The 20,813-nt window shown below is 37.2% G+C and overlaps 2 protein-coding genes across 7 annotated transcripts in view; one reads left to right on the top strand and one right to left on the bottom strand.

The window, feature by feature from the left end:
- The window catches only part of LOC128007348 (calcium/calmodulin-dependent protein kinase kinase 1), a 63,431-nt gene extending 54,199 nt beyond the window's left edge, over window positions 1-9,232 (top strand). For 2 of the 3 annotated variants that reach the window (XM_052592802.1, XM_052592801.1), the window contains exons 15-18: window positions 82-210; window positions 629-732; window positions 3,601-3,648; window positions 5,772-9,232. In XM_052592802.1, the coding sequence (XP_052448762.1) occupies window positions 82-210; window positions 629-732; window positions 3,601-3,648; window positions 5,772-5,847 (357 nt within the window). In that variant the 3' untranslated portion in view covers window positions 5,848-9,232. The remainder of the gene's footprint in view (window positions 1-81; window positions 211-628; window positions 733-3,600; window positions 3,649-5,771) is intronic. The other variant, XM_052592803.1, reaches the window with a different exon arrangement.
- Window position 9,233: 1 nt separating this feature from the next.
- Window positions 9,234-20,813, bottom strand: part of LOC128007498 (P2X purinoceptor 1) — a 36,200-nt gene continuing 24,620 nt past the window's right edge. For 2 of the 4 annotated variants that reach the window (XM_052592816.1, XM_052592813.1), the window contains exons 3-13: window positions 18,354-18,425; window positions 17,059-17,131; window positions 14,942-15,023; window positions 14,484-14,564; window positions 13,947-14,088; window positions 13,531-13,679; window positions 13,109-13,199; window positions 12,961-13,026; window positions 11,345-11,440; window positions 10,698-10,742; window positions 9,234-10,574 (exon numbers count right to left, since the gene is read on the bottom strand). In XM_052592816.1, coding sequence (XP_052448776.1) covers window positions 10,569-10,574; window positions 10,698-10,742; window positions 11,345-11,440; window positions 12,961-13,026; window positions 13,109-13,199; window positions 13,531-13,679; window positions 13,947-14,088; window positions 14,484-14,564; window positions 14,942-15,023; window positions 17,059-17,131; window positions 18,354-18,425 — 903 coding nt within the window. In that variant the 3' untranslated portion in view covers window positions 9,234-10,568. The remainder of the gene's footprint in view (window positions 10,575-10,697; window positions 10,743-11,344; window positions 11,441-12,960; window positions 13,027-13,108; window positions 13,200-13,530; window positions 13,680-13,946; window positions 14,089-14,483; window positions 14,565-14,941; window positions 15,024-17,058; window positions 17,132-18,353; window positions 18,426-20,813) is intronic. The other 2 variants (XM_052592814.1, XM_052592815.1) reach the window with 2 other exon arrangements.

Below are 20,813 nucleotides of genomic sequence, written 5' to 3'. Positions count from 1 at the left end.
ATGGAAGATTCAAAGGAAGGATGGAATGATAAGTTGGCATGTTTTGTGTGTGTGTGTGTGTGTGTGTGTGTTTATCTCCAGGTGGACCCCTGGGTGACTCAGAATGGCACTGACCCTTTGCCTTTAGAAGAGGAGCACTGCACCGTGGTGGAGGTCACTGAAGAAGAGGTGCAGAACTCAGTGAAATTTGTCCCAAGTCTGTCTGCTGTGGTAAGTGAAACAGAGAAAGAATAGGGCTGTCTCTGTATTTAATACATGAGCTACTGAACTGTAGCTACTTGAACATAAACACACACAGGCCGTAAGCCTTGCCCAGATGTGCTCAAGACTGCTGTCAACATGATGAATAAGTAAAGACACACTTGACTTTGACCAAATAATTGAAACCTATCTACGTGACAAACTGCCCCTGATTCTGAACTGTCAGATTTCCCTTGGTTATTTTAATGGATTTAGTCCTCCTGACCATTACATTTCAGTAAATTCAAAGTGAATTTTTATCTGACTGCTGTTTTTCTGTTCATGTTTTGGATTTTTGTGTATTGTGTTTTCACATGCCCTGATCTGTATTCTTTAATATATACAGTAAGCTAAATCTGGTTGTCCCTTCTTTCCCGTGATACTGTAGATTTTGGTCAAAGCCATGTTACGGAAGCGTTCCTTTGGGAATCCATTTGAGTGTCCCAGCAGGAGAGAAGAGAGATCCATGTCTGCACCAGGCAGTCTGCTCATGTAAGTGTTCCAAACTAACACAACCGATGACCAACGGGAAACCATATTTATATAGCTTCATAAATCCAAATGACTCTTCTTTTCCTCACAAACCTTTTGTAAGAGACTGAAATAAACATTGCATCTCTTTCATTCTTTGCTTTTTTCACTCTCACATTCAAGGTCGCAGCATGATGTTTCAGGTGTCATGTCTATCTGTTTGAACAGGAAGGTTTGCTAATAGTCACCCATTATTTCTCCTTTTGCCAACATACGTTTCCATAGTAGCATGATTCAGTGTTTTTTGTCTTGCACTAGCACTGAAAGCTCCAGGACTTGATGTTTTCACAATTTACATTTCTACAACTTTCTCCTCCGCACTGCACTGAGACGACTTCGATTACATTTCGTATATCAGTTTATCTCGTATATCTTTGTTTCGGTTTCTCCTTTTGAATGAATATAATATGAATATATTATTACTAGCTGCTGATATGAACTGATCTCTTTCCTCTTACGCATGCACAGAACGCACATGTTAGTTTGCCGTTGGCTGTGCGGTGTGTCCCAGTGCAGCTTTTTGGTCCAACGCAGCTGACGTGAGGCGACAACAGCGTCGGCTTTTATCGCTGCTGGTTCTTTGAAGTCGGCTTGTCTGTTATTTTCAAAACGTGACTATGAACGAAACGAGCTGTGATTGGTTGTTTAATATTTCGGTCAAACGGCCTCATGGGTCAAAAACCTTCCATGAATTCAGCCTACGGGGTGTGTGTGGAGGGGGGGTCACTTTTGATTCTTATTTTGTAGAAATATATATTTTTTTCCATTTAGTATTGCCCTTCGGAAGCAACCGAAGATACTTGCATGTTTCCCAGAAAACAAATTAATTACAATATACCTTGATCTTCCAATTTAAAAGCCTTTAAAAGCCTTTACCTTGATCTCCCCCCCCCCCCAGCACTTAATGTATCATATTTCACAGTCTATCGCCGTATTAAAAAAATAACATTTTGTATGATCTCTCTTATTTTGTTTTAATTATACATACAATTATGCAATAATACACATCATATACATTAATACATATATAAAATGTATTTTTACTGATATACAGTTTACATGATTGAAAAAATGACAATTATTATTTCAATTGTAAATTGAATTATAAACGTGTGTTTGTGTTTTTAAAAGCATTCAGTTAATTAATAGTTAATTTAAATGTTAATTTTCATGTTTTCACATACGCGGGGTCGAAAAAGCTCACCACAGTTATTCAGTTTCTCTGAATTCTGCTGGACAGTTATTCTCAGAGGCTTTTGCTGTTAATGTCTCTGCCCACTATACTGACAGTAAGTGTCTCCACGAAGTCATTTCTTCCCCACTCTGCTGCTTTTCCCACTTTAGAGGGTTTTTTCAAGGACACCAGGATGTTCTCTCACTATTTCTCTCTGTGTGCTGTCTGTTAGATGCCTGTCAGAATCATCAGAGGGTTGTTCCCTGTCTTCTGAATGCCCTGAATCAATACAAACAGTCAGGTTATCTCTGTATGCATCCCATATAGACCAAAGTCAGCCTTGCCAATATTTTAATGCAGTGCTGAATGCTTTTAGCGATCAGTAATGTTGTTTTTCCAGATGTGCCGTATGCAGTTATTATTCGTGCAATCAAAACCGAAAGGTCATTTGATTTGATCTGTAAACAAATTGACACATGCTGGTTTGGTGTGGCCTCTCTCTGTTGACAAAGGTGAAATCAGATTGCGAACAAGGTGGTTCAATGGTGGCTCCAGCTGATCACCTCCTTTTCCAAGAGGCAGTTTTTTTATTAGCCGTTTGTCAGTTAGTTGTTGCCTCTGAGTTGTAGTGTTTTTCTGTTTGAATTGATAAAAAGCAGCAGCGCCCCCAGTTGGTAGAATGTCGTCATCAGAATTTAGAAAATCCTTCTGTCCCTTTAAATCTTCAATCGTCAGGGATGCTCATTTGCATGTCATCCATAATTCAGCGTCGGGATGAATACACTACCTCCTGCACCGTTAATAACCTTTTTCATCTAAACACACACTTACTGTGCATGTGCATATTGATTTATATTTGTATACAAATTAAAAACATTGTTTATTGGCTATAACATTTCAATCAGCCACAATTGAAATCACATTTTGTTGTTAAGCATGAAATGTCGCTTCTTGCATTCTGTGTAAAAGTTGTCATTTCAGGCCTGGTTATGACACGGTATAATGCTATACACATCACTGAACCAACCCTGCCTCAGAGCAGAGAAAATGAAATCGCCGTATCATTACACGTTTGTTGGCTGTGATGAAAATGTGACTGCACATTATTACATCTCAGCACTTTTTTTCTGGCCTCCAGCACTTTAAAAATTGCTTCCATTTTTTAGCCATAGAGCGCAGGTTGACTGTGAGTAACCTTATTCTTATGCTCATGAAGCCCAGACTGGAGTTAGCTGATAATATTTCCTGTTAGTGTTTGTCAAATACAAGGGTTAAATGCGGTCTCTTCTGGACAAACATGCTTGCCATTTGAAGAGTTTTCATAAGCGTCTAGGCTCATGCATCTGTCTTCAGGTGTAGATGCTAATGCTGTCTGTCTCTGACAGCGCTAGGCTAAGACTATATGTAAATCTACTATCTCTGACTGCAGTTTTATAGGATTATCTGACGAGTACCATGTCCATAAATTGACTTAAACTGCAGAATCTGATTTAAATGTAGTCTAATGTGCCCAAATAATGTAATATCCTGTGGCATTCTGACCAGCAATAACTCACAGGAGCCTCTGTAATGACCTGGTTTCTGCTGCTTTCCTTCACATGAAACTGCTGATGCTCTCCTCCCTTTCCTCCACTGTCTGTCTCTCTCTGCTGCAGGGACTCTTGGCCGTTCCGGCCCTCTTTTAAACTCCAGCCCTCGTTAAGGTAACTCATTGTGACAGGTGGTCATTGTCATTTGTCACTCAGATTCCCTGCCCCTCTCCATACATTCCCTCGGGTCAGTGAAAGTATGAGTCCAATCAGCCTTCATCCTGTCCCTGTGTGGCATTTCTCCTGCTTCATGGCAGTGAAAGTATTTGGTGATACTGTTAGGAGAGTCCAACCCTGTGAAACAGCTCATGTCATTGTCTTTCATTCAGTCCCACTGTGTACATTCTGAGACCTGTGTGTGCATGTGTGTCTGTTGCAGAGAACCTTCCCATGTTCGTGTATTTCCTTTAAGAGTGTGATCACAGAATGTTTCTAGCTTTCAGAGTTTATTACTGGATAGTTTCAACCACAGACTGTCTTTCTACAAATGATTCAGACCGGTTTAATATTATGCATATTACATTAAATGCATAGTGATTTTTTTTGAATGTTTTATGCTATTAAGGTAGACTAATGTGCTGTACAGCAGCGGTTCTCAAGGCCAGTCCTCGCGCCCCCATGCAGTGCACATATTGCATGTTTCTCTTATCACTTCAGACGTTTGTTCTATTCGAACGTAAGTGTCCTGTGAAGTGGACATCACAGGATATTCCGCCATGATCCCAGTTCAAAGCCAACGTATATGTTCCATTCATAGTGTATTGAAGTGTGTGATACAGGAATTTAAATTGTATTTATTTACAGAGGTATATGATGTCACACTTGGCCGTGTGTGAAGACGTTGCGCAGCACGAATCCGTGAGTTAATGTTCTGAAGTGAGGTACACTTCAACAGATTTGCCCTGTTCAGAGAGCAGGCAGCAAGGAACACTGTGTAGGGACCATGTCAGTCGGAAACACAGTTAATGTAAAGAGATCACTTCTAACAAGCTGATTATCTGAATCATAGAGAGACACATAGGAAATGTGCAGAGCAGGGGGGCGTGAGGACTGGAATTGAGAACCGCTGCTGTACACTCATGTACGGTCACATCAGTGTGCTTAGATGTCCTTTAGAAAAAGAATCACCAGCTGGTTGAACTTATCTGTTCGGTTTCGCTGCACTCAGAGTCCAGCTGAAACAAATACACTGCTGTTCAAATGTTTTGGGGTTTGGTAAGATTGGTTTTGTGTGTTTTTGAAATGAGTAACTTATACTCACTAAGGCATTTCAAAAATGCAGTAAAAATTGTAATACTGTGAAATTTAAAATTTAAATATAATTTTGATGGCCAGTACTCCAGTCCTCAGTGTCACAAAATTCACATGATTTCACAGTCATTTTATATCAGGATTTTTAGATGAATACAAAGTTCAAAAGCACAACATTTGATTGATTATTTTATTTTTTTACTGTCACTTTTGTTCAATTTCTTAAAATAAACAATCCAACTATATTTTTAACTATCAACTTTGTTTTTGTTTTGTTTTTTGACTGGTAATGCATAATATATAAGGTACCAGCCTGCTACACTAGAGAGAACTAAAAATGTGAACTAGCTGGTTTAAAGCTTACAAGCATTCAAAAATATAGTTTTATTTGAGGAACTTGATAGCCACTAAACTGGATCCTGTCAACCGCAGTGTCTTTAATGTAGATGGAATTTACATTTTAAAATACATTTTCTGTTAATTACCTATTTTTTCTAAGGAACCACTCACAGTACAGTTTTATTATTAAATATTCTGTAATTATTTATATCAGATTTACCTTCCCTAAATGAAATAAAAAGTGAAATAAGCTGCTGTTGGTTGCCTTGAGTTTGCAGTCTCTTTCTGTTAATTTCATTTCAATTAAATTTCAATCTTCATCATTGGTATACCAGACTTAATAGGTGTCCGATCCTGGTCCTGGAGGGACAACATCCTGCAGAATTTTGCTCCATCTTGTCCCATCATACCTTCCTAAAACATTCTAATAATCCAGAAGACCTTGATGACCTTGGTTCAGGTGTGTTTTATTGGGGTTGGAACTAAACTCTGAAGGACAGTGGCCCTCCAAGTGCAAGACTGGACACCGTTGTTATAGATTAGAGATGAACAGTTTGCTTCTTCAAGATCTTCTACTGGATCAAAGCAGGAATTGTTTAGAAAGCAGTGATTCACAAATTCTCTCTCTGTTTTTCTTTCTCTCTCAGAAAGGGGAGCAGTGGAGAGGCTGGTAGAGAAGTTGAGCTCGAGGACTTACATGAGGACGAACCACCCACCTCTTGAGTTTCTTCATAGATCCTGAAGCGTTCTGCATTGTCCTTCCAGCCCTTTGAGCAGATGATGATCATGACCCAAACCGCTCCACTACACTGTTTCCACAGACTTCAGGCTTACCTTGGCACTGAACTGGATTCTGCTGTTGCTAGTCATCCTTCCGGCTTTTCACTTTTATCAGTTCTTGCACAAGGATCCCTTTTCCTGCCTATGGTTCTCATGAAACCTGGCCTTGATAATGTGGCCGAAAACTATTCTTTCTCCTTCAACCCATTTGGATCTTTCCACATTCGTCCTCTCATCCTGGCTAAACAAGTAGATTTTGGATGGAATCTACATTAGGCCAGGTTTGTGTGAAAGACAGACTACACCGCAAGCTTTAAAACTACAGCACAGACAAAGATGCTATTAACTTGGTGTGGCGCCTCATGAAGCTTAAAACACATTGATGCAGTGTGCTGCCATCATAAAATCTGTACATGTATTGAAAATAATAGCAATGGCATCTTGCCTTTTTGCATATGGTAATGTGCAATTCTTAACCCTATCCATCATAGCATGCAGAAATATGCCTTTTTCCATAATGGTTATATATATCTGATGTTTTTCATTTTTGTATGCCATCAGATTTTTTTAGTTAATTTAGATACAATATTTAAACACACACATACAGTGTTGTACTGTGAATCAAAGGGGCTTATGTAACTAAAATACACTAAACGAGGCTCTTGTCTGCACATAGTCAGTAAATTCTTGAAAACAGGGCTTTCTCATGAAAAATACAGCGTGTTTGAGTGCTCGGTGTAACCATTATCTAGAATAGGGCTTATTTTCCATGTTTGTGAATTTTGCAAATCCAGCGTTCGGATTGCAGCAGATACAGGGCTCTTGTGTCGCAGCGCTTTGTCTCTCTGCAGGAACAAAATGTGTCATTGTTTACCAAGTCTTCAGACTCCAAAATGCCTGTTTGTCATCAGCAGTGCTAACTCTAACCCTCGATCACACATGCAAACATGCCGCCGAGGCAAGCAAGTGTGCGCTGATCACTTTCACTCAAAACAGACAAGCCAATTGAGGGAAGGATCGAAAGTGAACTGCCATTCAATATCATCGCGGTTCCTCTCGGCCTGAATTAATTAACTCTGTCCAAAACAATACACCCTTGTTTATATTGGATTGTCTGTCAGGCGAACCCATCATCCCCAGTTTTTGAATCACATTTTCTGTGTGGACGGACGTTGTTAAATGCACAGTGGCGATTGAGATATTTGATTACCAGCACAGAGAACTCATGTTAATTAGATTTTTATTGTTGTGAAACTCTCACTGAGCGTGTCACAGTTTTAAAAAGACAGTTGACCCAAAAGTGAAATACTGTTGTCATTTTCTCAAGGTCAGTTCACATCAACACAAATGTTTGGCACAAAAATGTGTTCCGCATTTTATATGTAGTTTTTTTGTTCAGACCATTGCTTAAAAATGCTGCCCATGGCTGAATGAAAATTACAAAATTGAATCTGTTAAATAGGTGATGCTGTTAAAAAGCAGAAATATCCCAGTTATTTTGGTATTATAAGTACTGTGCAGTTTTTCATTACTGACTCTAATGAAAAACATAATTTGTTTGTGAGCACAATCAAATATTTTTTTATGTAACAGCAGAAGCTATTGATATGATCAAAAGTAGAAATCTTATTGGTTGCCCAGTCTTCTATGCAGTGCAATGAAAGAGAGATTACAACATCTCTTCATAAAAAAAAAAAAAAGGTTCCACTGTCGCCATACAAATGTTTGTGTCAGTCTAAAGAGGTGCATCGATAACCGTTCATTCAAATTCATCTTTATCATACCAAATATTATTCTTGGTGAGAACAGGCCTTCACCCTCGTATCATTTCAAACGGTATGATATCTAGAAGAATGTCCAAGCTGCTTATTTCATATGTAATGAAATTGGATGGGTCACCGTTCCCCTTTGATACAGAAAAGTGCAGCTTTCAATCAGGGACTCAATCAGGTCAGCTGCCAATTATTTCCAGTAAACTGATTATGTAAGCAGTGAATGCTTAGAGGAAACCTTCAACCGATCTCACTCGTTCAGAGGACTCATTATTGCTTATATGAAGACATATTGATAAACCACAGTGAACCACTTTCATTATATTCTCACTAATATCCTGAGCTGATGGTGGTCCAATTTTTCTGACTCCTACACAATCTTCCCTTCTTCACTGTCTTCCCCATCTCTCTTTCTCTCGACGAACCTCTTTTAGATAGCATCATGCCCATACCATTTTCTCTTTAAACTGGATTACGCAGGAAAACCATTTTCAGTGCCAAACAACTAGTGTTTTTTTGGTTTGTTTGTTTTTCTCTCTCTTTCTCTCATTCTGTCTGTATGGAGTAATTGATTCAGGCATTAAATGGAGTCTCGTTTCTGTTGTGTATTCTGTATGTGGTACTCAGGGTCTGGACACTGCTGTTCTGAGAATACAGAGAGAATGGAGGAGCATATTCTGTGTTCAGGAGCTCTAAGGTGTATTTATAAATTCACCAAATGGTTTTAAATGATCTCCATTCTTCTCTTATGTATGTGGGTGTGTAATCACATTTGTCCATTCTGTCTGAAATGTACAGTAGTCTCGTCAGTTATTTCTTGATGTATGCTATGCACATGTTGGTGTCTTGACGAATGGCATGTCTCTTAACTTGCTATAACCTTTTACAAACTTCTCCCTGGGTTTGCTATTCCTTTGGATATCTATGTAAGACAAAACATATCATGTCTAAAACCCCTTTAAATTGTTTCCTGCAGGACTTTTGTATAAGCTATACATATGCAGCAGCCAGTATGCCATACCTCAGTTTGAGCAGTCAACTCAAGTGTAAAGGCTTTCTTTTCTTTTCTGGGTTCGGCTCATGTGCAATAGATGAGGTTTGATCATTAGCCTACTCACATTTACAGAAGTTTCCCTTATTTGGGTCTCTGAAGAAGGGAAGAAAAAAAAGCTATGGCTATTTTTAGGCACTTTGTAGCTGCAAAACGTTCTTGCTTTATGCTTTTTTAATTTCCCTTTATTGATTTAAAAGTAAATCATAAATTATACATGTATATACATCGTAGAACACTGTCTCAGAACTGCCCAGTTATTTGTGTCAGAGTGCCTGATATTGCTGGTTATTAATAGACATTCGTATTCTGCTGCATTGATCTGAATGTAACTGTTTAAAAAAAAAAACTCTAAGAAAATAGACAAAAAAAAAGAGCATGTCCTGAGAAAGCACTGAATGCAACTCTAACTATGTAAATATGTACCAAAGCATATAAAGATGCTATTTTTTGCATGCTTTTTGTACCCAGACATAATCAAAAACAATAAAGATATCACAGGTGACTCGGGTTCCTCCTTTGTTTTGTCACATAGGATTTTATTATTATTTTCAATTGCACGTGATAAAAAAATCATTGAAATGTACCTACTAATAAAATGTGTAACAGTAGCTATAGTATAGGAAAATAGTATTTTTGTACACAATAAAACCAAACAATCCTTCATGGTGCTGTCTGATTTTAAAATTGTTCAAGATTAAAACAAAAAAAAAAGTAAATTAAAAACTCAAATTTAGGTCAATTCCAACAAATACAAAACAGACAAATTCTCACTGTCAACTTCTTGCTTATTAGTGTGCATGTTACTAGCATATTGGTTGCTTATTATTAATTGTAAAGCACATATAAATGCCTTATTCTGCATAACCATATTTTAGATCCCTTAATTCACCCAATGCCTAAGCTTAACAACTACCTTACTAATTAATAATAAGCAGCAAGTTTATTGAGGGAAAAGTCGAAGTTAATAGTGAGAATTGGACCCCTAACTAGAGTGTGACCAAACTATTTTGTTCTATGGAAAACTATTTTGTTATTTGTTATAAAGAAAGACTGTATGACACGCAAGAATGAAATATATGGGCATGGAATATTGATTTGAGTAATAATTTTGGGGACCGAACACAAGAGTTTCCTGGCTAAGTGGTCGGAATATGTCACTATTTCTGAAATATTTGATCACTGAATGCTGCATTAGAATCAAGTAGTGCAGAAGGCTGTGTAATAATAATAAAATAACAGACCTTCGAGTTTGGTGAATGAGTTAAAACAAGAAGCCTAAATCCCTCACCATTCTGCCTTTCAGAGCTGGTTAGCTTCAACCCCCTATGGTGGACTAACCGTCTAAAATTTATTTCTCACAAAAATTGTAGGCTCACAGTTTACTTGCTACAAAAACAACAACAACAATACCTTTACAAAATGCATATTAGTAAATAACAATTTCAATTTTAAGGTGATACATTATCCAAAGTTAAATATGGGTGACATATCCAGACATGGCAAATGCCAAGAACTTTGGGAACCTTGTAAACACCTCAAAACCCTCACACAATTGTGTACCTTTACAGTCCTGAGCCTCTCTATATTATCACATTCAGTGGATATCAGTTATGTCTTAAATTGTAACAGTGAATTAATGTCTTTCCTTTGTAGTTTGGGAAGGATGTGTTATTTAGAAAGGAAAAGTGATGCCTGACAGTTCTGTGTCAAGTCTCCCAGTCGTCTTGTTGAAGCTCCAGTGTTTTTCTCCCCTCTCTCTCTCTCTCTCTCTCTCTCTCTCTCTCTCTCTCTCTCTCTCTCCAGTGCAGTAGTCAATCATCATGACAGCCATCCTGACTTCACTCCTGCACACAGCAAAGATCAGAATTACTGTGACCACAACTACGGTCCATTTGAAAAGTTGTCTATGGAGATACGCCATAATTCTACAGAGATCTGCAGCTGAAATGATTTTAATGGCATGTTACCTTCGATAGATCTCTTTCTGTCTTTGACTGGGGCAAGGCTGGCTTCTGTGAAAGGGCAAATACATATCTGAGACCATTTCCCATGCTCCTATCAACCCCAATGTGTTTCTTTCTCAGAAAGCTGCTAGAGTGGGAGTCCTAGAGGTTAAGATGTGGCCTCACTTTCCTTTCTTATAAGAAACAAGTATGGTCAATGTGCTTCGTTGCTAGGGTAACTATCACTGCAGAGATTTCTACAGGAAGCTGTGGTGTTGCGTGGACTTGAATACAGTAGTCTTGCACACTGCCTACGTGCATACAGATCAGAAGTAAGATACTTAACTGACGCAGATGTGGTTATACTTTTCCACTCACATACACTCCCTCAGACGTGCTTTTCACATTTGAACTATAGTTCATTCCTGGATGTTTCCATAATGACACTATGGGAATGCAGCTTGATGTAAATATTTGGAAACTGCATTGCATCTGCCCAAGTAACGTTTTTTTTTTTTTTTTTTTTTTTGCATGGCACCTAACTATGTATCTCTGCTGCCATCTTGTGTCTCGGTAGTGGACTAGCATGGAGCTCTCAGGGACACAAAGACAAGTTTGATTCCAATGAAATATTTGATATATATTTTTTTTCATTTAAAAACAACACTCACCTCTTCCAAGATTTCTGTATTCTTGAATTTCATGTTTTTGTAGAAATCTCTCTTTGGAACTAAATATAGGAGCAGCATATCGCACACAACGGTTGCCTAAACAAATGAGAGCAAATGTTAGTTCATTTCCCAACCCGATTCCAAAGAAGTTGGGAAACTGTACCAATTGTGAGTAAAAAAGGAATGGAATAATTTACAAATCTCAAACTTATTTTATTCACAAAAGAATATAGATAACATATCAAATGTTGAAAGTGGCTCATTTTGGATTTCATGAGAGCTACACATTCCAAAAAAGGTTGGGAGAGGTAGCAATAAGATGCCGGAAAAGTTAAATGTACAAATAAGGAACAGCTGGAGGACCAATCTGCAACTTATTAGGTCGATTGGCTACATGATTGGATATGAAAAGAGCCTCTCAGAGTGACAGTGTCTCTCAGAAGTCAAGATGGGCAGAGGATCACCAATTCCCCCAATGCTGCGGCGAAAAATAGTGGAGCAATATCAGAAAGGAGTTTTACAGAGAAAAATTGCAAATAATTTTAAGTTATCATCATCTACAGTGCATAATATCATCCAAAGATTCAGAGAATCTGAAACAATCTCTGTGTGTAAGGGTCAAGGCCGGAAAACCATACTGGATGACCGTGATCTTTGGGCCCTTAGACGGCACTGCATCACATACAGAAATGCTACTGTAATGGAAATAACAACATGAGCTCAGGAACACTTCCAGAAAACATTTTTGGTGAACACAACCCACCGTGCCATTCGCCGTTGCCGGCTAAAACTCTATAGGTCAAAAAAGAAGCCATATCTAAACATGATCCACAAGCGCAGGTGTTTTCTCTGGGCCAAGGCTCATTTAAAATGGACTGTGGCAAAGAAGAAAACTATTCTGTGGTCAGACGAATCAAAGAGTTCTTTTTGGAAAACTGGGACGCCATGTCATCCGGACAAGAGAAGAAAAGGACAACCCAAGTTGTTATCAGTGCTCAGTTCAGAGTTCGGCCTGCATCTCTGATGGTATGGGGTTGCATTAGCGCGTGTGGCATGGGCAGCTTACACATCTTGAAAGGCACCATCAATGCTGAAAGGTATATCCAAGTTCCAGAACAACATATGCTCCCATCCAGACGTCATCTCTTTCAGGGAAGAACTTGCATTTTCCAACATGACAATGCCAGACCACATACTGCATCAATTACAAAATGATGGCTGTGTAGAAGGATCCGGGTACTGAAATGACCAGCCTACAGTCCAGATCTTTCACCCATAGAAAACATTTGGTGCATCATAAAGAGGAAGATGCAACAAAGACCTAAGTCAGTTGAGCAGCTAGAAGCCTGTATTAGACAAGAATGGGACAACATTCCTATTCCTAAACTTGAGCAACTTGTCTCCTCAGTCCTCAGACGTTTGCAGACTGTTATAAAAAGAAGTGGGGATGCCCCACTGTGGTAAACATGGCCTTGTCCCAACTTTTTGAGATGTGTTGATGCCATGAAATTTAAAATCAACTTATTTTTGAAAATGATAAATTTTCTCTGTTTCATTCTCATTATACCAGGAATCTCTTTATATAAGTATAGAAGTTTATTCTTTGTGACACTCACCACTCCAAAGATTCCCACTCCTGAGCCTATGGCCGTCAGCGTAGGGATGATATCAAATTTTCCTGCCTGCAAGGAACAGTTGTAAACAAATGGAAATGTGCAGGTCCCATAATTTTTTTTGTGAATGAGCCATAAAAAATAAGCTTACCTGTCCATGGACAATGATGTCTATGCGTACACCAAACACCTTCATTAGCGTTCTCCTTTCCTCCCCATTCTCCACATAATATTTAGCATATCTAAAACAGACAGTTTCACATAATAGTTCTGGTAGTGAATACACTTAATATATTCTTAAAGTTCTTCAAAACCCTTTTTATTGATTCTTTCACATAACGCATCAAAGCTCACAGGTTCAGGAATTATACAGTTCAGCAAAACTGACCTTTTCTCATTTTAGCTGTATTAAATGAACATGAATATTGACCAGGTAATCAGTGATTATCACTGATTATCAGATTTCTTGGACAATGTTCATTTTCCTTGTCTCTTTTATAGTTCTGCTTAGTTCTCTTTTATAGTTCTGCTATATAACTTAGAGTTAAGAAAGGGTTAAACCTTCTTACCCACCTAAAATTGTATCCCAATGATGGTTTCTCTTCTTTGTCCCCATTTTTCCCCGTTCCATAAAGACCATAGAATTCATAGTTTGGTTTGCATTGTCTTATATTCAGGTCCAGATTGCAGTCCCAGTCGATGAGGACTCCTATAGCACCACCCTTACACATCACATGGGAAATATCATGGAGATTATCATCCCATGTTTCTGAAATCTTCTCCAGATCTAAAATATTTCACTACAATAATAATACTCTTGTTAACCTTTAAAACATATAATACTGTACAAAATACTGTAGCCTACCATTTTACACCATACAAATCAATACATCAGTCATTTGGAAGTCTATATGGAAGACTGAATGCATGTGTTAAGAACAAGTGTGAGCAGGTGTGTGTATTTATAGTCATCGATGTTAAAAACCTACCACGCGAGCGATCTCTGAGAAACTGAACCCAGAACGCTCAACAATGTCTCCCAGTCTGAAGATGGGACACAGTGGATCAGTCTTGGGATGATACAAACACTTGTTGATGTAACTCTGATTCACACTCTCCACCAAGTTACTTCTAGAGAGAGAGAAAAAGAGTGAGGTGTACTTTAATCAGTTAGACAAAACTAACAAAACTGATTGCTGCATTTTAAGCCTGGCCTTCAATAACATATACAGTACTATATTTGTATGAACTGTACAAATATTGTTATAGTATGATGCTTATTGCAAATCCACTAAAAATTTGTATTGATGTGAGAGAGACCGCTACAGCTTTGGTTTTCACAAAAATGAGTTTGGGATGAAAAAATAAATGCAGACTATCTCTTTAGAACCACAATAAACCAGTGGATTAAGGGCACATTCAAAATAATCTTTTTCTAAGGTTAAAAGTTCCTTTTTATTTTATCCTCCTTTGTCCGAATTTACATGTCTTTGAAAATTTACCACAAGGAAAAGTTGAAGTTTTACCTTACTACGTTGAACTGGGGAAAGGTAATAGAGTTTTTGATGAACAGTGTGTAGTTTTCTGCTGTCAGCAGGATTGGAGGGCTGCGGAGAAATATAAGAGGGACAGAACAAAGTTAAATGGATCAGACCAAAACTGTAGGCTGATTCAAAACCGTTTTGAATACAATCGGTCACATGCCCCAGCGTAAAAACATATTTTTATGTTTAAAGCAACTGTCAAGTGTAATTAGATTCTTTTGTTTAGTTTCCAAGATTTCGAAACAAACACAAAGTTCAAATCATTCAGGAATGGTTGCTTTTTATTAAACAGCATCTTATCAATTCATTATGGTTGAACTATAACACATTGCTGGTCTATGGGCAACCAGATCTTTTTTGGTGGGTTTATAATTTAGTGAAAGTGAAGTGGCATGTGGCCAGATATCATGACCCAACAACAATAAAATAGGCATGCATACTCTGGTATTTTACGGTCGTCTTCGACTGGACACCAGGAGTAGATCTCACAAGTATTGTTTATACACTTGCCCGTCATGTGTCCTGAGAGAGACAGTGATGCCGTTAGGTGAAGAGCACTTGATAAGAGCTTTGGTGTTGATAAGAACAGACTGAAACAAAACAAGACAGGCCCAAAGAGAGATGGCAGGGTATATCGTAGGATCCAAAAGTCATATGTCCCTTGTGAAAATGCTTAGATTTAGCATTTTCTAATTTAACACCAATGTACATTTACCCTTACATATATTTATCCACGTTTACAATCCAGGTTTAAATAATAATTTGAATCCCACATTTTCTATATGGATTTAGACTTTGGATACCCACTGTATATGCACAAACACACACATACACATAAACAATGTCATACTTTTGATTTACTCTCAGCACAAGAATGCACACTTCAAAACTGGTATTCAGAAACATGTTTTAAATATTAACATTTTTAAATTGTAAAAGTATTCAAATTGAAAAGTATACATTTTTTGTGTAGAAGATTGTCAGACATTGTGAAATCACTAAGAAAAAATCAAATACATTTGTTTGGTTGATACACAACTATTTCCATTAGCAACTGACAGATTTCAGTGAGGAGCTGCCATGACTTTGATGTTACTTAATCAACTTTTCTCTGAATTAATTAGCATGAAGGATGATTCTATCAGTCCAGTTATTTAGGAATGCTTTCACCAAATTGCATTTGGTCATATTTTTATTTTATTTCAGTCTGACTTTTTTTAACATTTACATTCACAAACTTGCTTTGTTAGTAGAATAAAATTGACAAACTTTTGTACCACCATTAAAATACAGTTAGTCTAATAATACAATATAACACATCCCTTGTGTCAAAGAACATCTAAATATATCAGAGACATGACACAATAAACATGAAAACATATGCAGTCTGAAGCATTGCAAAAACAACAAGAAGCTTGTGTGTTTTCAAGGAAAACAACTGTGAATTTTACCCTGAATTCAAAGGGTCAGAATTGTAACAAGATTAAAGAAAATATGTGTTGCATGGTGAAGTTTGTAGGAGGTTTGTGCCAATTGCCCATGACTGGAAGTGATGGCAGTTTGAATTTCTGCAATGTGAGATAGTGCTGTTTACTTACGTCTGTATTCCTGGAGTAAATCATTCTGCTAGGCTGCATGTTAAACTGAGTCAATATTTGAGTATTTGTGACCCACACAAAGCTCACGGTATCAGTCAGTAATGTGGCTTTGACTGTATTTTCCTTATTTAAATCAGCTTGTTGTTAAGTGTTTATTAGCTATTGGTGTTCCCATTAGCAATGTTGATTGAGTTTAACACCAACTACTACTACTAAGCTTTGCCAGTCCTTTGCCAGTATTTAACATGAGTTTAATTTATGTTTTGGTAGCAGTGGAATAATTTTGCATAGCTCCTGTTATAAATTATCAGCTAAAATTTGGAGAATGTTTAAAACTGAAATAAATGATAAAAATAAATAAAAATGAGTGAAGATATGGAATGTTTTGTGTGTGTGTGTGTTTATTGTTTTTTTTATTTTATTTTTTATTCAGTACTATATTAATTCATATTCTTTAAAAACTGGCAAAACAGCTGTATAGAAACGGCTTGTCACACCAAGTGATCTAAATCTGGATAAGAGTGGATCTCTGGTAAATAACAGACATCTGTAAGCATGGGGTAAAATTCATCAAAGCTAAGAAAAAATTAAGAAAAAGCCTTCGAGCATGATAGCAAAGCATGTTAGTGAATGTTAGAGACTTACAGAGACGACAGCATGGACGATGTGCAGGTTTGTCAGTTAGGACAGTAATTAGGCTCCCTTTGATTCTGAGTAGAGCTGAAACCAAATGCTTATGTGCAAGTGCACCAATTTTCTTACCCAATGATCATTTGAATTCTGTGGTACATATCTTAGACCGCTGATGCATTGATTTAGTTACCAGTCAGGGTCAAAGGGATTTTACAATGGCCATGAAAAGACACTTAACAAGTGAGTTCCTCTGCCCCTGGCTGTTAGTGATGCGAAGTTATGCTGCTGCTTCCTTCTGTCGGAAAAATTAAATAGTTAAACTTTACCATTTCCCATACGTTTGTATTTGCCTTCATCACATTCTGCGTCAGAATTGCATGTGTTCTTCCCATCTGGCAGCTGAAATTCACAAAGGAAAGCAATCACTTTAATGGGTATTAGGGTTTAATTAAGCCCCAACTGTCCTGTTGAATATATGCAAATGTGAGATCCAAATGAGACAGGACGCACCGAATAACCACAAAACTCAATTCTTGAAACCTGGTTCTTGAGACTTATTTGTTTAAGCAAAGCTTTGCAGGTAGGGCAATAAAATCAAATAGAGAGTCAAGTGAAAGTCAAATATAACTGAAGTACACCAAGAGCAGGAAAATGAATTAAGAGATTACAGGAAATGTAGCCATGCTATGTTCTTGGAAATTAACAGATTGTATCGCAGGTTATATGTGTGTTTTACAAAGGACAATGGGGGAAATAAGTGACACTTTCAGTTTCTTTTTAGGATAAGATGGATAATAATCCACTTTCTGTATTTCTATAACTCATCATTTTAGATTTAAATTAACCTTGGGTGGTTGGCAATCAACCACACAGTAAAATGTATTTGCCTTGCATGTATTAAGGACTAAATTAAGTGCTAAAATGCATTGGACTTTAATTTTGGCTTACTGGTACGTTGCATCTGTTGTAAAAATTCATTCATATTAATATCATACTTAAGTGTCACACACCATTACAAACATATCAGTTTAGCTTTGACTTAAAAAACACTAGAGAATTGTGACTGTACATAATATGACCAGACTATTTTGTATTTTATGCATTTTAATGATCAAAGCAATAAATCTATTGAAAAATATGCACTAATTAAATGTTAAAAAAGATTGTCTTTGTACAGTATTTCAGCCTTTATTATAAGGGAAACTATATTCAAACTAAACAAGCATGTACACCCTCAGATTTTTTAATTGAATTATGAATGCAAAAAAATAAATAAAAAACATACAAACATTTACCATGCACAATAAATTAAACTTTCAACTACTAGTTTTCAATTAATTTTTATTAATTTATTATTTAATTTAATTATTATTCAAAATTCGGATATTAATTTAGTTTGGTCTCAAGCAGGACTGCCTCGTGCCTTCCCAAAAAAAAAAAAAGCTGCATGACGTCCCTCATCCCTTATTTCTGAGAAACAGGCTACTGTATATTAACTGGGGGGGGGGGGAGACAATCAGGATATGACTCATATAGAGAACTTACAGAGAAAACAAACAATTATGAGAGCCATAGCTATGAAAGCCGATAGAGATCTAGAGAAAAAGACATATTGACATACCTCAGGACATTTGTCCTGTTTCTGTCCCACAGTGGCAATGTAGTTCGTCATCACAACAAAAGACGAGTCACCCTGGAAAACGGAACAGACAGGACTTGAAGGGTAACACATGACCATATGTAGTTTCAATCTCTAAACACAATCCATTGTGCGGATGGCTACAGAGTGCCATGTTGAATTTACACTACATCTTTTGTCTATTAGGTCATACAGTGGTTGCATAAGAAAGTGAGTTTTTGAAACGCACAATGCTCGCTTGACTTCATGCTACTGTTTTTGACACCCATGCATGACATGATAAACGTCCTTTGTTAAAACCAAAACCGAAAACAGACCTCGAGAAACCCGTCTCTGTATATTTGGTTCAGTATTAAAAGCTTGATTTAATCTCTGCAGACTGACATGGCTATATTTTCAGCTCACATCAGAGATGCAGCTGTGTTTAAGACTGAATCTAAGATTTAACCTCAACCTTAAATAGTCAAAGTGTCATTTTTCTCATGTTTCTGCTCTACTGGCACTGTTAGCTTAGTGGCAGCAACCTGTACTCAATAAGTGGTTTATTTATTTATTTTTAATGGTCATTGACACCAGTGTTTTTGTGCAGAATCCTAGAATACAGAAATGATTTGAATATGCTGATTATCACCGTTAAAAAGCTTTTTTATATATGGAAACTGTAATACATTTTTGTCAGGATTTTTGATGAATGAAAATTAAAAACAATTTATTTGATTTAGGTAACATTATATATCTCTTTACCATCACTCTTGATAAATATAATTTTCTGTTAGGGCTTTGTTTAGGGATGGTGAATAGAATATAAAGTTTGTACAGTATAAAAATCATGTCAATAGAAAGTCTCAGTATGACATGAAAACCCAGTGTGTGTGCATGCGTGTGTGCACAACAGTGCTGATATTTGTTATCGTGATGCACATATATTTGTTATTTGCTTTTTTGGATGATATTATTTGACTTAATCTAGTAGCTCCTGGAGCCACTCCTTTGATTGCTGAGTGATGACGTGTTTACTTTTCTGTCAACAGTCTGTCTGTTTCTTATTGCACTGGGTGCTTTCGGCAAAATAAGTACACATTCTGAAACTGCAACAGGCTGCTTGCATAAAGTATATAATGGCAGACATTTTCAATTTATTAAAAACTTTACAGTAAACATACAATTAAAAATAGTTGATTCTAAATAGTGTCACAATATACAGGTGCATCTCAAAAAAGCACATTAATATAATGGTCAGCAAACCACTTGGAAGTGGTTTTGGCACTGTGGGCAGGTGCTAAAGTCCTGCTGAAAAATGAAGTCAGCATCTGCATTAAGCTTGTCAGCAGATGGAAGCATAAAGTGCTCCAAAATCTCCTGGTAGATGTATTGACTTTGGACTTGATAAAACACAATGGAGCAACACCAGCAGATGTCACGGCTCCCCTAATCATCACCAGACTCCAGACCTTGATTTCCAAATGAAATGCTAAATTTACTTTCATCTGAAAAGAGGACTTTGGACCCCTGCGCAACAGTCCAGTTCTTTTTCTCCTTAGCCCAGGTGAAATTCTTCAGACGTTATTCTCTGGTTCAGGAGTGGTTTGGTTCTAGGAATGTGACAGCTGTAGCCCTTTTCCTGAAGACGTCTGACTCTGGCTTCAGTCCACTCCTTGTGAAGCTCTCCCAAGTTCTTGAATCTGCTTTCCCTGACAATCTTCCCAAGGCTGTGGTTATTCAAGTTGCTTGTACACCTTTTTCTACCACACTTTTCCCGTCAACTTTCTATGAATATATTTTGATACAGCACTGTAAAAAGCCAGCCCTTTCAGCAATGACCTTCTGTGGCTGACCCTCCTTGTGGAGGGTGTCGATGATTGTCTTCTGGACAACTGTCAAGTCAGTAGTCTTTTCCATTATTGTGGTTGAATGTTCTAAACTAGCCCAAGAGGTAACCAGTATTTATACTCAAAAATTTAATATTAAATTTTTTTGAGATACTGCCCCCCCCCCCCCCCCAAGCTGTAAGTCATAGACATCAGAATTAAAAAAAAAAACTCTTGAAATATTTCAGTTTGTGTGCAAGTTTTTTTTTTTTTATTAAATTACAAAAAATAAAGACCTTTTACATGATATTCAAATTTTTGAGATGCACTTGTAGATGTTTACTTGCTGTCAGGGTGAGAATAACCTGCATGTGTCTGCAGATGTTTACACAATACGAGTAGAGTACATTTATCTGTGATTAAGCCAAATTCACTGCCATAATGACTCTCATATGTACCAATATAAGCATGTTTACACTCAGGAAGCATAACACAAAATTTAGTGAATGGACAATTACCATTCAGTAGCCTACATCTGCATTCAAATACATATTTCTTCGATTTTTAAATAACAATGAAAATAAAGAAAAAATAATGATACCTATGTATTAGAGATGTTCCGATACCCTTTTTC

This window comes from Carassius gibelio, chromosome A5, assembly GCF_023724105.1.
Source record: "Carassius gibelio isolate Cgi1373 ecotype wild population from Czech Republic chromosome A5, carGib1.2-hapl.c, whole genome shotgun sequence".
NCBI lineage: Eukaryota > Metazoa > Chordata > Actinopteri > Cypriniformes > Cyprinidae > Carassius > Carassius gibelio.
Note: the sequence above shows the minus strand (reverse complement) of the source record. Positions and strands in the feature narration are given on the sequence as shown.